The following is an 18290-nucleotide window of genomic DNA, read 5'->3' as shown; positions in this document are numbered from 1 at the left end:
TGATGCAGGGTGAGAAGCTTGGTCCTGCCTCAACTTGATGTGCCATGCTTTGTTGACTCCCATAGGAGGCCTTACCCTTCTGAGGAGTGGATGGGGTGAGGGGGTTAGAAGGGAGTTGGGAGAGGGAACAGAAAGAGAGGAGGGAGGAAAATCTCTGGTTGATATGTAAAATAAGTAAAAATAATTAATAAAAAACATTCTCAGCTGGAAAAAAAACTCTGTTCTTACATGTTGGGCAGAGGCATTTACTGTTGCTTATAAATAAGATCCTTCATAATATTCTAGGAAATCTGCTTATAGATTTGCACTGGAAATTCTATGAAAAATAAGATATTTTAAAATGGTACAATAACTGAATACTTAGAGCCTAGCTAAGCATTCACCAGGTGGACAATTGCTCCTCCCTGGACTTAACTCAGATGCTTTTCTGGAGAGCCAGAGTCGGAAAACCCCAGGAAGAGGTGCCCATTTGGAAACACCAGCTCTTTAGAGCCTTCAGGGAGTAAGGTTTGAATGCAGAGATGAGAAAGCAACCCCCACTGCTGCTTCCATCCCAGCAATCAGCTCACCATCCTGCCAGGAGAAGATAAACCCTGAGCACGGTAAAGGGAAACAGCTAAACAAAAGGGAACCACAGCAGCCCGGAGCCACAGAGTCACCTGTTTGGGTTACTGGGCATCTCACAGGCTCTCTGAACCTATCTAACCCAAGAGGTCCTGATAGGGGCTGCCTCACAAAGAGTCTCTTAGAATCTCAACCTGAGAATCAGAACAGGCTTGACAAGAGATGCCTATGCCTACTATCCAGGCTGAAAAAATAAAATCCAGCTAGAGCTGAGGAGAGGTAATGTACCCACAGGACTTGGACTCTTTCTCAGGGCGAATACCATGAGGTGTCATTTGAACTGCACTGTGGTTTGCAACGCCTCCCTTCAGCTTATTTATGAGGTTATGCAACCAGTGTTCCTATAAAAAAAACAAGCTCACTCAGGCTTCCGGAAGCATCTGTCAGCTCAGCTACCTGGGAGTCTCTTGTCCTCTCTGCACTCTGGACGCTGGACGCCACCGCCGCCGCCGCCGCCGCCATGAAAACTCATTACTTTCTCCTGGTGATGTTATTTTTTCTCTTCTCCCAGATGGAGCCAGGTAAGCCTTGGGAACTTGTTGATGGCCCTGACTGGGACTGGGGACACAGAGGCTAAGGGGGAACAGGTAATAGTTAGCTCCTGGTTTTGCAAGCCTAGCAACAGGAGAGCCTCGTGAGTGGCCTGTGGTCAACTCCTGGGCAGCAGCAAAATGAGCCTGCTAAGGAATTCACAGTGAGTAGTGGGTATCTTCCAGCTGTGATGTTTGTCCCTAGAATCTGAGATAGGTCTTGTGGGGAGTCTGCTTTGCCTGTGCTAAGATTCTTCCACTGAGAAACAAGCTTTTTGATCCAGGGAGACACACTAGCCTCACCTGGGTCCGGGGTGGAGCATCTCTGAGTATCCCGCTTCAGGCAAAGTGCCGCTGCCCCTTCACCAGGCCAGCTCAGCCAGTTGTAAATGCCTAGAAATGCCAGGTAAGCAGTCAAGAGATGACAGATGACCTTTCGCATTCCCTGGTAGCCACATTCTTCTGGCAAGGAGATTTTACCCATCAAATGGAAGGGCTTCACATCTGTCCAGAGGATGCTCAGACTGTCTGGGCCACAGCAGCCTGTCCCTGACATGGGAGACAGGATCCTGAAGTAGTGATTGAGGACATATTTTTCCCCCAAAGTAATCTCTCAGGGTAACATTGAGAAAGTCATGTATTTCTGAGCTTTATTTCCATATTTGTATTAGGAGGGTTCTGGGGAAGGAATTTTAGTTGTGAGATTCTCTGGAAAATCCTGTTTTGTTTTTCTCTAGGCTATCATGCTAGCCTCTGGAGGTATGTGTTTCAAAATAGTTATGCCCCAATTTTCCCATGTGAAATCTGGATCCAGGTGCATTCTTAACATACTGTTTTTCATGGTGAGGTAATGGCTCTTAGAGAGGTAAAGAAATGCATTTAATAAGTTACACTTTTTTAGAGTCTGAAAAATGCCAGTACATGCCAACTGCACAGTGCATGCTATTTGACACACTTGTCTTGGCATGCATTAGGGGTGGGGTGGGAATGCTTTCACTGAGTAAGAAGGAGACATTTCCTTCTTGTGGCCCAAATTCAAGAAAATTTAAAAGTGTATTTTTCAGAATAAAGACTTATTTTTGTCTACTATTCTAAATGTGATGCTAGGTAGCTCCTTCAAACCATGGAAACAGGACCACCTCTCAAGGGTGGGCAGACTCAGTCATACCTCCTGATCCTTCATTATAAGAATGGATCCAGGAATACTTACCAGGATTGCTAGAAACTTCCTAGGTACAGCCACTCTACTGCATTCTTTTAGGATACAAATATCCTTTCTGTATAACCTGTCAGTACAAGAATTCTCAAGCCACCTCTCTGGAAATAGTAAAGAGCAGAGCCTAAAGCCAATATGGTGATGTTCAGGTCACTCTAAGGGTCCCAAGGGCCAAGAAGGAACACTGAGGAACACCTAGTGTACTGCAAGGTTCTATTTGACCACAGGGAAGGATGCTGTCTAGTAAAAGTATTTTCCTCTGGGATTAATATGCTGGCCTGGTCCTTATGCTCTTGGTGGGGAGGAAGAATGAAACTCCTCAGGTGTCTTTGCATTAACATGTAGGTTCCTGAGAGTCTCCAGAGCCAAGCTGCAGGTGGATCTTGCATGTATTTGGCATAGGTTTTGGAGTGTGAATTTTGAGAGTTCTTGTTTTGCTTTGTTTGGATACAGCCATAGATTGTAGGTAAAAATCATGTAGGTTTGTAACACACCACATGCTGTTTTGGGGAATGCATACACTACAAAACAGTTAGGTCTAGCTAGATACTGTACCCATCACCTCAGGCATTCGTAGTCATTGTCAGCTGGGTTGCTTTGTTCCTTCTGGCCACATTCTCTCTAGACCTACACTGTCTGCTGAACTCAGTTTAGTGTGAAGGGTGATGGCTTCTGTTTCTGGAAGGCTGTGTGGCTCCTGGTCTGATGTCATGTCCCATCTGAACCCTCACAGGCACCTTCCCCACAATTCCTTTCTGGCAGTGTCCTTAGACCTTCCCTTGTCCAGCTGGTCCACAGGACTCCACAAGACAGGACCATCTAGTTAACCAGCCTGTTTTCCTGGGAAATAAATAAATAGGCTCCCCACTGTCTCCCTGTAGAAATAGTCTGTGAAAACAGAATGATGTCAACATAACAAGATCTCAGCCTAGCTTCTTTGGAAACCAAGGGTGATTGAGGCTGCCACTGAGCAAATCCTTAGTGATAAACAAATATGTACAGCTATTGCCAGGGGAAGGAGGAAGAGCCAGAGAGAGAGGGGGGTCTCCAACTGTCTATAAACCTTCAACTCTAGAGGAAAACACAGCTCAAAATCTAACTATACAAGTGAATAACTCTATCTGCCCTGGGAAATGCTGCTGGTTTCATCTGCCAAGAGACCTTGTAAGGAGATAACCTCCTCTGAGACATCAAGAAAGGCTTCTCTAAAGAGATTGAGATAGAAAGAGAAACAGAAGTCATTTGGTGGACATCGTGTTTCGAACATTACTTCTTTCTCAACAGTTAACAATAGCAATATGCCACATAAAATATTAGACTCATCTTTTGTTACAAACAGAAGATGTGGCTATATTCTTACTTTACCAATGTGGAATGTGACTGATTAGGGATTGTTACTCTACACAGATGTCCCTACCCCAAGTCTCTGCAGACTCTATCACAACCTATCACTTTCCTTCAGACCACTGGACACAGAACTCTGAGATGCCTGGCTGCTGAGGACATTGTATGTGACAGGCGAGATGATAAGAGGCATATATAAAAAGTTGGAGAGAAACAAATCAATAGGACATTTACATTAAGTCCTCATAATATTTCCAAGGTGGATATAGAATCAATATCTACATTTTATGGACAAACAACAGTAAGTCAGGAGCTCAGCCCCAGACCTCAGCTCTCCTATGGCTTCACGGGACTCTCAAGGCTTGGAGGTAAAGTAGGGTTATAGAAGGAGGCACTGAGAGAGGGGATGAAAATCCTGTCAGCAAATCTATAGATAGTCAGGGCCAGATCAAGATGCTTTATGAGGTAGGACACATCTGGGATGGGTTGAGACAGGAACAAAATGGAAAATAGCTTTCTGAGACACTGACTTGTCTGGAGACTGACTACAGACCAGTCCAAGGTGACATCAGGCAGTCACTAGGAAGTCCTACCATCAAAGCCATGTTTCTTCCTATTGCACCTGTGACAATTAATTAGAGGTCAAAGAATTAACCCAGCCTACCACTACAGTCATTCACAGCTCCACAAGCTCCTCCCTCCCTTCCCCGAAAACTCTAGACGTAACCCTGCTAGGTTAGGCCTATTGCCTGTACTAAAACAGGAAAATGACTCCAGGTACTAGCATTGTGTGACCTCAGTTACCACCCTTTCCTCTCAAGTGTCTCATCTAGAAATCTCCACCCTGATCTGATTGTCCTAATTCTCTCTGTCTCTTCTAATTCCCATAAAAGCTTTCAGTAATAGAAATCTACCTGCTACCATCTCCATATTCCATCTAGACACCACACATTCCATTAGCTAAAAAACAAAACAACAACAAAACAAAAAAACAAAAAAAACAAAACCACAAACCAGTCATATAACCTCCACATCGGGTTGGAGAGGGCCCCAAGTTAGCAAGATGTAGGGTTCAACAGGCATACTCCAAAGCATCATAAAAACAACATTATACTTTTCGCCAAGATGGCGCCGAAAGCAAAGAAGGAAACTCCTGCCCCTCCCAAAGCCAAAGCCAAAGCGAAGGCCTTGAAAGCCAAGAAGGCAGTGCTGAAAGGCGTCCACAGCCACAAAAAGAAGAAGATCCACATGTCCAGTGGCCCAAGACCCTGTGGCTCAGGAAGCAGCCTAAATATCCTCGAAAGAGCGCGCCCAGGAGAAACAAGCTTGACCACTATGCCATCATCAAATTCCCCCTGACCACTGAGTCAGCCATGAAGAAGATAGAAGACAACAACACACTCGTGTTCATTGTGAATGTCAAGGCCAACAAGCACCAGATCAAACAGGCTGTGAAGAAACTATGACATTGATGTGGCCAAAGTCAACACTCTCATAAGGCCTGATGGAGAGAAGAAGGCATATGTTCAATTGGCTCCTGACTATGATGCTCTGGATGTTGCCAAGAAAATTGGGATCATCTAAACTGAGTCCAGCTGGCTAATTCTAAATACTTTTTCACCATAAAAAAAAAAAAAAAAAAAAAAACTATAGGTTTTTTTTTTTCTTTTTTGTTTTTCGAGACAGGGTTTCTCTGTGTAGCTTTGCGCCTTTCCTGGAACTCACTCTATAGACCAGGCTGGCCTCGAACTCACAGAGATCCACCTGGCTCTGCCTCCCCAGTGCTGGGATTAAAGGCGTGCACCACCGCCGCCCGGCAACACTATAGGTTTTGATTTTCAGCGACAGGGACAGCTTTGCCAGTGTCGTCTGAGTGTCCCGGGATATCTTACACATGGGGACTCTGCCAGGCCTGCTCTACAGATCTTTTTATGACTCAGACAGGTTGATGGCAAGAACACACGTCCACTCAGATCCCCAACCCTGTATTCTTTCACTCACTTCCCAAGATCCCTGAAGAGATCATCAGACACACATTCCCTCTCAAGAAGAGTCTAGACGGGCAGTGCATTCAAGCTCCATGAAGTTGGAGAGAGGTGCTGCTGAGGACTGAAGCTGGCCTTGGGTTTCCCGCTGCACAGCGGTATCGGGAGCCACTTGAATTCAGAAGAGAGACTGACTTGTGTCTAAGCTGGTTTACAGTTTTGTTGCTTTTTCTGGAAGTGGCAAGTGTAGTTGATGACCCTCCTCTTCTCATGCCTCCACTCATGACTTCACAAACACCCCGCCTCCAAGGCAACGTTGACTTTTCTTTTAACACCTCCAATTGGTGTTCTTCCTGGGCCCCTCCCCAACATGCTGGAAGCCAATTTCCTTGTCCTGACCTGGAGAAAGACTTTCTCTCAATAGCAAAATAGCAAGGATTCTGACAGGCTGCTTTCTTGCCTATGATTGACATTCAGTCTCTGCTCCACAGTCAGGGCCACGGTGTGGGTACGCAGTCACCATTAAGAAAATCCAGATGGTTCCCCTACATCTGAGTTTCTCTTTCATGTTCCACATTCACTCTATCCCATGGCCCCGACCTCTCTGCTGATAGGTGTTTCAACACTGAGTCTACCCGTAGATCTGGCGGGAGAGATGGGTGAATTGGGGCTTTAATTTTTACCAACCGTTTTCCTTTGGCAATCCATTCCACTTCAGCCTGAAGGTATTTTACTCTAAAAATTTTTATCTTTTCATCAGAAATTCTTCAATATTCATTTGCATTTTTAAAACTTCACATTTGCCTATAATTACACCATACTATCACAGTGTCTCACCTGTATGGCTCAGGGTGTATTTATTTGTTTATTAGTTTTTTTTCTTTATTTAAGTGATATTTTTATTCATTTTACATACCAACCACAGATCCCCCTTTTATCCCTCCTCCTGCTCCCACCCAGCCCCCCCCCTCCACTCCTTCAAAAGGGTAAGGGCTCCCATGGGGAATCAGCAAAGCCTGGTACATTCAGTTGAGGCAGGTCCAAACCCCTCCTTCCTTCATCAAGGCTGAGCAAGGCGTCCTACTATAGGTAATGAGCTCCAAAAATCTAGTTCATGCACAGGGATAGACCCTGATCCTACTGCCAGGAGTCCCTCAAACAGACCAAGCCACACAACTGTCTTCGTATGCAGAGGGCCTAGTCTGGTCCCATGCAGGTTCCACAGCTGTGGGTCTAGAGTTCTTGAGTTCCTTCTAGCTTGGTTCATCTGTCTCTGTAGATTTCCCCACCATGATCTTGACTCCCCCTCCTTTTGCTCATACAATCCCTCTTCCCTCTCTTCTACTGGACTCCCGGAGCTCTGCTTGGTGCTTGGCTGTGGATCTCTGCCTCTGCTTCTACCAGTTACTAGATGAAGGCTCTAGCTTCTCTGGTGTATTTAAAGCAGGGAAACTGAGGACACAAATCCCGACATCTGCAGCCTGATCAGTGCATGTTCATTCTCAGATTTCAACTCTCCCTGTCTCTTAGTTCCCCAAAGTCTCCTTAAGAAAACTTATTTTCACAGATCTCTTATATAAAGACCAAAGATCGCACTCAGTCTTTTAATATATCTTCTTCATTTGTGCTGTTGGTCATCCTTCCTTGAATCCTTAAGCATTTGCCCTACACTAGGTCATGGTTGGCCTCAATGGCATGAAAGGTCCTTGGCACTTCATCCTGCTGCAGATTTACTATGTGATGATTGCAAGGAAACCAACCGTGCCCTGCCGACTGCCGCAAACTGTTTTCCTCCCTCCCCCATCCCCCTCCACGGTCCTCGAGACATATGTTGTTCCTCATTTCCTAGTAGAGAATCACTTTTGGTGTTCCAATAGCCAACACCTATTGTAGTACTTGACTAGAAAAGTTTCTGCGACTTTAGGACACTGAGGCAAGGTGACAGGAAGGCCAGGAGTCACGATGTTAGCTCTGGAGCAGAATAGAAAGCAGTATAATCCTGATGCCCAGAACAATGAAGCATTGCTACCCCATTTGGGGGATGACTAACCTGACCTCAGTCCCACGACAAGTGATAAGGTGGGAGTGGAGAGATGAATGTCACTAGAACGTATTAAACAAAAACATGAAACTGTCAAAGAATGTATTAATAATTAGAGAATAATTGCTAGGTGGAGATTTAGGATGTCAGGCATAAAAGGCAAGATTGTACATCATACTTACACAAAATTAAATTGTTGTGAGTTTATGGTAATATACTTGAAATTTTAGATAAAACAGAAAAATGGCTAGAAAAATCAAACTCATTGACACAAATGCCCTATGTAAGTCTCAGTCCAGTTAAGATGGCAATGGAAATATACCACACTGCCTTCTCAGCTGAGCCAGAGAACATTGCTCCGAAGTTTATCACTGTCTACTCATAGCAGATACCTACAGATCTAGACTGCTGCTGTGTGACAAATGGCATTGATGACTTTCAAAGACTTTTTAATGAAGAAATGTGAACTCTCTCCCCTAAACGGATAGCTAAGAAAATTGCAAACCAGAAGCATGTCTCTTTATTCACTTTGTTTTGTATAGATATTATAGTTGGTATAGTTGACTTTTGTGCTGCCATCTGAGGGTCATTTGAAGGACGGTCCATCTTCTTGAGAGCCGATATGGCAGAAACATGACTTTTAGGATTTGGCTGAGTTTGATTTGGTTGTGATGGAATAATGGTCTACTCATTCACTCTCTCTGAGCCTCAGTTTCCCTATCTATAAGTTAGATAAAGCAATGTATTCCTTAGATGGCTAGGACAACTTTAATTTATTAATCAACCATGAAAGGAAAAGTGAGCAGCCTTGGGGTATGAGAACTGGGGAGATCTGATGATCTAGGCTCCTCGGTTGCCAATTTGAGAGGTGTGGTGATCTATGATAGGACATATAAGAGACTTGTTCTAGGACAGAGTGTAACTAGAAAACTGGCGTTATACTAACTATACAAAGTAACTGGTTCTGTTGTGTCATTTCCATACATACATACAATGTTCTGTGATTATACTCAAAGCCCATGACTCTTCCTAATCTTCCCTCACTGTTTCCCCTTCTACATCCTCAATAGCACCACTCTCATTCCCATGGGCCCTCACCCCACATGTAAGAGACAACATCCAATACTTAGCCTTTGTAGAACCCGCTTCTCCGTCTCTGGCTCCATACACCCTGGGTTTGAATCCAGCACTTCAAAAAATATATTCCTATAAAGTTGAGTTATTTTCTAGTTTATAGTTCCTAGAATAAATTATAAATGTGCGGCCAAATCTGGATACACACTGTTCATAAACATTTGACATGTATAGATGAAATATTTCTAACATTTACAGGGTTGGATCATACTACTAAGACATATTTGGAGTATTTACCTAGTCCATTAGACATCAGGGGAAATCACAGATAAAATACTCTCCAGAGAGTGGAAGCATTTCTGTCTTTAAAACATATGTAGAAAGTATAATTCCATAAATGCCGGAACAAATTACTATGGAGTCCAATAATTTTAATGATGTATAATGAACCAAAATTAAGTTTTTTGAGAAAATTTAAAAAGCCTGACACTAAGTTCAGAGCTCTTTGTACCCTTAATATAAGAGATGATTAAAACTACAGAGATAATTAGTTCCTGACTTTTCAAGCTAGTGCATATTAAATATACAACACAATGGGGTTCGTATTACATTTCCATTCATGAATATCATGGACTTTGATCAAATTCACCCCTCCATCACCCCATCTTTATCCTCACTTTCCCATTTAATATTCCTAATCCCCTTTCTTCTTCTCACACTCATTTATGGCCCCAGGTTCCATGTAGGAGAGAACATCCATGATGCTTGACTCTGAGTCTGACTTAGTCCTCTCGCTCTTATGCTCATCACGTCTATCCTTTCTCCTTAATGGTGTTTTCTCTCCATTACAACAGAAGAGAACTCCACCATGTACACTCACCTGTTTAAGGACATCTAAGATGGTTCCATGCCTTGGCTACTGTGAATAGTGCCTGAAGTAGCATGGATCTGCAGGTACCTCTGTGGTGTGCAAACTTACATGCTACAGGTGCACACGCAGGGATAGTGTAGATGACATCACACAGTAGTGCTAGTGTTACCTTTTTGAGGATATTCCATACTCATTGTCACAGTGTCTGCATTACTTTGCATTCCCTCTGGAAGTGTATGCTCTTCCTCTTTTCCTGTGTCCTCCCAGCATTTCTTTTTTTGTTTGTTTGTTTGATTGGTTGGTTTGGTTTTGGTTTTGGTTTTTCAAGACAGGGTTTCTCTGTGTTGCTTTGTGCCTTTCCTGGAACTCACTCTGTAGCCCAGGCTGGCCTTGAACTCACAGAGATCCGCCTGGCTCTGCCTCCCAAGTGCTGAGATAAAGGTGTGTGCCACCACTGCCCGGCCCAGCATTGCTTGTTTATTTTTTCTTGATGAAAGTCAATTTGACAGTGGTTATATGGGATCTCAGTGTTGTTTTGATTTGCATTTCCCTAGTGAAAGTTTAGTGTGTGTGTGTGTGTGTGTGTGTGTGTGTGTGTGTGTGTGTGTGTAATCATTAGTATTTTGTCCTTTTTCGTTGGAAAAGAATCTGTTTAATTCATTTATTTCCTGTTATTTTCTCTTCTGGTATTTAACTTTTGGTGTTGAATTGGATATTACCTTTCCAGGATATTGCCACTCGGATGGATGAGCAGTTGCCAATGACTTTCTCTGACTGGCAGCTGTCTCTTAATTTTGTTGATTTATCTGCTGGGCCAAAGCTTTGTGATTGCATGAAATCCTACTTACTTAAAGATTCCAGAAGTCCAAATCAGTCATGAACTAGAGAGTCGATTCTTAAAGCAGCAGCCTTTTGATGGACATTTGATAACTGAGTATCACTAAATACTAGCCAGAAAGTCTTTATATTTTATCTTTACATGACTTCCTTATGTTTATTGAGTCACTTCAAAGTTTTAAGTCTAATATCAAGGTCTTTGTTATACTCCAGGTAAATTTTTGTGAAGACTGAGAGGCAGGAATCAAGTCTTCTACATGTGTGTGTTCAGTGTCCTCAGCATCAGTTACTGAAGCCTTGGGCAAGGTGTTCTGTCACAGTGATAGAAAAGTAACCAAGATATCAGGCCTTCCTCACCATGATGGTCTCGGTCTCTCTGTCTCTGTCTCTGTCTCTGTCTCTCTCTCTCCCTCTCTCTCTCTCTCTGAAACAATAGGACAAAATGGACCCTCTTCCTTCCTTACATTGTTTTTTGTCATGATATCCTACCACAGCAACAGATAAGTCACTTATAGTGAAGTTGGTATCAGGATAGTGGAGTTATTGACATGAAGAACATGAGAGAATTTGGAACTTTAGACTAGAAAAGTCACTGAATTCTGTATCCTGAGTTAAATGAGCTGTTCTAGTGGAATCCTGGAGCGATTCAAAATTCTGGAATTCTGAAAGAAATTCAGACAGTGGAGGCCTTGGCTCATGAGTTTTCAGAGGGAAAAAATGATTCAAACTGTACCTGAACTAAAGGTCATTCATAAAATTTTGCCAAAGAATCTGGTTGCCTTCTGTCCATGGCCTGAGAATGTATGTGAGGCTAAATTGAAAAGTGATTGGAGGAGGAGGGAATGGGGGATGTGTTGAGGGGGGAAGCTGAGGGGATGGGAAGAGAGAGAAGAGGGGAATCTGCGGTTGGTATGTAAAATGAATAGAAATTTTCTTAAAAAGAAAAAAAAAGTGATGTATCGATTTGTTATTGTTGTTGTTAGGAAATTTTAACATAAAACATGGTTGAGTCTGTGGCATGGTTATTAATTATGACAGTTATTCAGTTCTACAATCAATAGGGACAATACACATGGTAGATAAAAATAAAAATGTGCAGCTTGGAAAGAAAAGGTCACCAGGAAACCTAAGACTTCAATCATGTAGTTTGTATTTTTTTTTCATATTTTTTTATTTATTTTACAATACTATTCAGTTCTACATAATAGCCACAGATTCCTTTGTTCTCTCCCTTCCTGCCCCCTCCCGCTCCCCCCAGCCCACCCCCCATTCCCACCTCTTCCAGATCAAGGTCTCCCCCGAGGACTGGGATCGACCTGATAGACTCAGTCCAGGCAGGTCCAGTCCCCTCCTCCCAGATTGAGCCAAGTGTCCCTGCATAAGTCCCAGGTTTCAAACAGCTAACTCATGCAACGAGCCCAGGACCTGGTACCACTGCCTAGATGCCTTGCAAACAGATCAAGCCAATCGACTGTCTCACCTATTCAGAGGGCCTGATCCAGTTGGGGGCCCCTCAGTCTTTGGTTCATAGTTAATGTGTTTCCATCCATTTGGTTATTTGTCCCTGTGCTTTATCCAACCTTGGTTTCAACAATTCTTGCTCATATAAACCCTCCTCTTTCTCACTAATTAGACTCCCAGCGCTCCACCAGGGGCCTAGCCGTGGATGTCTGCAACCAGATTCCTCAGTCCTTGGATGTGGTTTGTGGCACAACTATTAGGGTGTTTGGCCATCCCATCACCAGAGTAGGTCAGAGTTTGTAATTGTTAGAGAAAAGTTGTGTGATCTGCACAAGAACAACAGGAAAGGTCCTCTGAGGGGCAAGACCACACTCAGATGGGGCCTCCATGTTATGAGAGAACTGTATTCAGAAGCTTCTGCAACTGAAGTCCAAGTGGCTAGGGACCATCTCAAGCTGGAAGCAGAACTTGATAGTGTTGCCCATGTGGCACTTGTTTTGAAGACAAGAACTATGGAAGATGAAGGGGGTCATGGGTTTTTTTTTCCTTTGCGGTTTTAGAGAACTGAGGAGACCAGGTAATGTGCAGCAGGGTTAGAGTTCCTTCAGGGGATCCCCAAGGAACCCTAACTCCCATTGCATGGCACTGTCATAGTGAAGCCTGGGTTGCAGCTGAGATACCAATATGTTTGAGATGCCAGAACCATGAGGTATCAGCCAAGGAGAACTGCATACAGGAAATGGAATTAAAAAAAATCAGCCTAAGAGAAAAATGCATATTGCAGGCAGCAAAGCTGGAGAGTCGGTTCCATCTGACCTATTGAAGCTGAGGCTTTAGATGCTCTACATGGGCCAACAGAATCTGGTCTTACCATGGTAGCTTTCAGTTTTGCTTTGGTCTAATCTTTCCTTGCTATGCTCACATTTCTCCATTTTGGAACGGAAGTATATATTCTGTTGAATGTTGAAAGTGTGTGATTTGTTTTGTAATTTTTACAGAGGTCACAGTTAAGAGATTGCCTTGGGTCTCAGAAGAGACTCTGGATATTGGAACAGTTAAAGACTATGAGGACTTTTGAAGTTGGATTAAATGCATTCTCATCATGAGATGGCCATGAGGCTTAAGAGGCCATGGGTAGAATGTTGTGGTTTGATTAAGTAGTGGGGGAAGGGATCTTTTGGCTTTCTGAGTTTCCCCTCTGCAGAGGCTCTTTGTCAGTTTGTCTGTTGTGTGTATGTGTTTCCTCACCCCCAATAAACACCTTTCTTCAACTGCTAAAAAAAAAAAAAAGAAGTGGGGGAAGGTATTATAAACTTCAGAGATGTAAATGAAACTTAAACAACCAGTTATCGTAACCCATGAATATAGCAATGGACATTCTAAGGACATTTATAGCTATCAGTGTTTGCAATAAATAAATAAAACCTCAAGCAAGGCTCATGAGTCTGAATATAAGTATATAATACTGTTGGGGTTAGATTATGAAAGCTTCGGGAAGGGCAGCCTTGCTGGATGAAGAAGTCACGGGCTCTTGAGGGTTTATAGTCTCACTCCATTTCCTGTTCTGTCCCCCTGCTTCCTGTGTGATGAAATGTGATTAGCTGGTTCCCTGCTCCCACCACCATGCTTTTCTTGACTGTAGCCAGGCCTTCCCCACTGTGAAGGACTTTATCCCCAATCCTGGAACTATAAACCAAAATAAACCCCTTTCTACTCTGAGTTGCTTTTGGCCATGATATTTTGTCACAGCAACAGAAAAGTAGTTAGTAGAAGCAATATATTAAATAAGAATGGTGAGAGTACATACAGTCATCTCCTTCCTGATATTAAAGGAAATGGTCTCAACTTTTCCCCATCCAGTATAATGTTGACTATGAATTTGCCAAATGTAAACCTTGTTATGTGGAGGCATGATCCTTCTTTTCCTGGTGTCTTCAGGGTTTAAGCACAGTGATATTAAGTTTGCTCAAAGTCATTTTCTGCATCTATTGTCATGGTCATGAAAAAAAGCTTTTCCCTTCACTATATTTATGTGCTGCACTGTGCTTATCTCACACATTCTGGACTACTCTTGCACACACGGAATGAAATAAACTTGATCATCATGTACTGACTTTTGAATGTGTTATTGAATTTAGTTTGCAAGGATTTTATTCAGAGTTTTTACTCTATGTTCATCAAGGAAATTGGTATATAGTTTTCTTTTGTCATTGTGTGCCCTTATCTAATTTTGCATTGGTCTAATAACTGCTTTGGATAATTGATTTGGAAATGTTCTTTCCCTTGTTTTATGGAATAGTGTGAGGTTCTGTAAATACCTGGTAGAATGCTAGAGTAAATTTCAGCAGTATTGAGTTTTCTTTGTTGGGGGTGAGAGTGACTACGCCTTGAGTCTCATTGCTCACTGTGGATCTATAGCATCTCAATTCAATGTCTATAGGTCAGATGTGTCTAAGAATCTATCCATTTCTTCTACATTATATACTTCATGTCAGTATAATTCTCCAGGTATTCTGTAGTGGCCCTCTGGATGTCAGAAGTATCTGATGTAATATTCCCTCACTCATTTCCGATATTATTGTCTTCAGTTTTCACTTTCTTTTACTTCACTTTCTAGTTATTGTGGCTATGAATTTGTCTATTTTGCTTATGTTTATCAAAGAAACAACTCTTGTTTCATTGATACTTTGACTATTTCTTGGTTTTAAACTATTACTTTCAGCTCTGATTGACATTTATTGTTTTATTTCCTTGTTACTAATTTAACTTTCATGTTGATATTACTTTTTTAATATGTCAAGGTTTGTCATTAGCTTACTAGAGGTCTTATTTTTTATTGCAAACACTGATAACTATGTCCTTAGAATGTCCATTGCTATATTCAATTGGTTACGATAATTGGTTGTTTAAGTTACATTTGCTTCTATGAAGTTTATAATACCTTCCCCCATTTCTTCAATAACATACTGATTTTTCAAGAGCAAACTTCATATTTTTCAGTATATTCATGTGTTTATACCTTTCTCTTGTAGATAATTCCTAATTTTATTCTATTGTAATCTGATGAGATACAAAAGTATTTTAACATTTATTTGTTAAAACTTGTTTTGTGTATTTTAGAGCCTTGAGATGGAATAGTAAATGACTGTCCTTACAATCACTGCATCTGTGTTACAATTACCCTGAAGTTTCTGTGCTCATTTTTGTCTGGGATATTTCTACTGATACTAGGGTACTGATATCATCCATTAGCACTGAATCTTGATATTCTCTCTCTTTCTGTTTCTCTCTCCCTCCCTCCCTCCCTCTCTGTCTGTCTCTCTGTCTCTGTCTCTCTCCCCAATAGTGTTTGTATTATGAAATTGGATCCACCAAAATGAATATATATTTACAAACATTATATCTTTCTCTTACAATTTTTTGAGATTTGAGTACTGTATTTATATCTTGTCTACCCCAATCTTTCTTCTTCCAACTCTTCCTACATTCCCACACTCGCTCTCAAATTTATCAGCTCTTCTTTGAGGTGACACGTTATTTGATTTTTATCACCAAACACAACCTGCTCAGTCAATTCGGTGTTGCTTATATGTATATGTGCTTAGTGCTGGGGAACCTATCATGGGCTCATCCCTGGAAAAAGACTCACTCTGCCTCTCTTAGCAGCCATTAACTGTGTATAGCTCTTCATCTATGAGTGGGGCCTTATGAGATTTCCCCCATCCATGTTGTAATGGCAACGGATGTTGCTATCGTATAGGTCTTGTTTAAGCAACTATGATGGTAAGATTTCACAGTGCAGCTCACTGTTGCATATATGTGTGTGTGTGTGTGTGTGTGTGTGTGTGTGTGTGTGTATCAGGGGATATATATCTCCTGATAATTGTGTATATATACATATATATATGCAACAGTGAGCTGCACTGTGAAATCTTAACATATACATACAAATATATATATACAAATATATATATACAAAACCTGAATTATCTTCCCCTAGAAGCTATCAACTGTCAATAGTTCCTTGGTTATGGGTGGGGGCTTGTGAGCCCCCTCTTCATACTGGAATATTGAAGTGTGGCTTTACTTAGGGGGCTCAAGATTAATTTCATAACAATTGCCTGTTAAGAGAGAATTCTCTTATGTGCTACCAGCTTCTCTGCCTTGTATTTACCAAATGTTCTCAAATCTTTGGCGTTACAGCTAAAAGTCTAAACGTGTCTGCTCTCCCCTTGCAGGTGCTGGTATTCTCACAAGTCTTGGCCGCAGAACAGACCAATACCGATGCCTCCAACATGGAGGATTCTGTCTCCGCTCCAGTTGCCCTTCTCATACCAGACTACAGGGAACCTGTAAACCAGATAAGCCCAACTGTTGCAGGAGTTGACAGTGACTTGAAGAATGAACATAAAAGACAAGTGAGGGATAAACCAGTAGTATTTTAATAAAGGAAATGTTTTCAAAGCCTATTTATATCAAATCAAAATGAATTCCATGTCTCAGTTTAGAAGAGGTTTTTAAAAGTGTAAGGCTGAAGTACAGGGCTTAGAACAAGAGGTTGGAAAACCCAGAAAACCTGCTTGGCCCTGAGTAATGATGGTCACAATTTGAGTGGTGTCACTTTTATTTCATTTTTATCACCAAACTACAAGCATCCAGTGCAGGAAGATCACACAGAACAGTGACCACAGCTATCAGATCTCCTAGGGCAAAACAGGATACTCTTCCATGGTCTCAACAGTCAGTTAAGTGAGGTTCCATATGCAGATCCAGGGCCGAGGTCTCTTCTTACAGGGTTTAGGGCAGTAATAAGTTAGCCTTAGTATCAGAACCTCATTTAAACTGTAAATTGTCCCATGAAAGCTCCTCCTTCATGGGTATTGGCTGAATTCCCAGATCAGCAATTTAAAAAATATTTATGCACAGCTTTCAAGCCTAACTGTCTATCACACATCTCTGTTAGGTCTGGGCCTTCTGTGGTTCAGGTCATCTCACCGCTGTGTCTACAGATGCCCACAAGTGGACAAAAGCAGCCATACATTCAGTTTTCCCAAAAAGAATTGCTTCCATCTCTTGATGGCACACATGATGCTGTTGTTTTCTTAATCTGTCTCTGACACTTTATCATCTACTCTTGGCAGGTAGAAGATAAATAACAGATACTTGTGGCTCTATTCCTCAGGCCAAAATGAAAGTCCCATTGCAAACAGAATTTATTTAGCAGTCCACAGTAATATTCATCAATGAGATGATCTTTTCTGTAGAGAAAAGCTGAATAAGGAAGATGTTAGCACTGGAGAGGACATTGACTGGACTCAAACATACTCAGTAATACAGACACAGTGGTTTAAATCCATGCCTTTAATCTCTTCCTTAATACACACACACACACACACACACACACACACACACACACACACACTTTGGTCTATTAACTAGCCAAAGTTTGCATATATATAAACACATGCTTTTGTCTATTAACTGATATAAACCATATGTTTCTGGTGTTTTTGTCTTAGAAATTATCTTCTCATACAAATGTGAAATGAAATTAAAGAGCCAAAGAACAAGTCTTTGAGACTACTTATATTGACGAGAAATAAACACCATAGCAGTTCATTACAATGGAAATAGAAGGCATTGTAATGGGAACAGACAAGGTGTGGCAAACCTTGGACATGTTTAAGAGGGTGAAGCCGAGGGAAGATTTCACAAATAAAAATGAGGAAAATTACATCAAACAGTTCGGGAAAATAAATCTTGATGGCAATGAGTAACAAGAATGGTCACAACCCAGCCTTGAACACAGGACTGCTGGCAGTTGTCCTTTCACAGAAGGCCCCTCTGAAGAGTGCTGTGATGGTTCCAGCTGGTCACTAAGAGAGTCTATTGTGGTGATTAAAAGCAGGTTTGTGACTGAGAACTTTCCCATAACCTTCTGATTTCACTTGTATTTTGGTAGGGTTGACAGAAGTGACTTAGTGACTTTAATTTAACTCTGACAACTATCACATTTTTTCATAAACAATTAAAACAAGAATTGTAGCTCGTTGCACGTTTAATACTTGGACAACATATTTGTGATTCACAGCTAATACAAGTATTCAAAAGGCAAACTACACAGAGAAACCTGTTCAAAAACAAGAATTGTGACATCTTCTTTTTTAATATCACTCCCAAGACTCCATACTACACAATTCCACAGATGGTCCCTGGGTGAGGCCATTCTGAATTTTACACAGATTCTCTTTTCCATTTCAGTAGCCACACCCAACTCCACTTTGGCAGTCACATGTTACTGCTTGGT

At 41.8% G+C, this 18290-nt stretch overlaps 1 protein-coding gene and 1 pseudogene across 1 annotated transcript; both read left to right on the top strand.

Annotated features, from left to right (window-relative positions):
* Positions 1 to 965: 965 nt before the first annotated feature.
* Positions 966 to 16452, top strand: Defb1 (defensin beta 1). Its single transcript, XM_028882051.2, has 2 exons — positions 966 to 1145; positions 16222 to 16452. Exons 1-2 carry the CDS (start codon positions 1085 to 1087, stop codon positions 16368 to 16370), a joined length of 210 nt encoding a protein of 69 aa, XP_028737884.1. The 5' UTR covers positions 966 to 1084; the 3' UTR covers positions 16371 to 16452.
* On the top strand, positions 4825 to 5327 carry LOC114701856 (annotated as a pseudogene).
* Positions 16453 to 18290: the final 1838 nt, after the last annotated feature.

The sequence above is a fragment of the Peromyscus leucopus genome, chromosome 17, assembly GCF_004664715.2.
Source record: "Peromyscus leucopus breed LL Stock chromosome 17, UCI_PerLeu_2.1, whole genome shotgun sequence".
Classification (NCBI taxonomy): Eukaryota; Metazoa; Chordata; class Mammalia; order Rodentia; family Cricetidae; genus Peromyscus; species Peromyscus leucopus.
The sequence above is the reverse complement of the archived record's forward strand: the minus strand, read 5'-3'. Positions and strand labels throughout refer to the sequence as shown.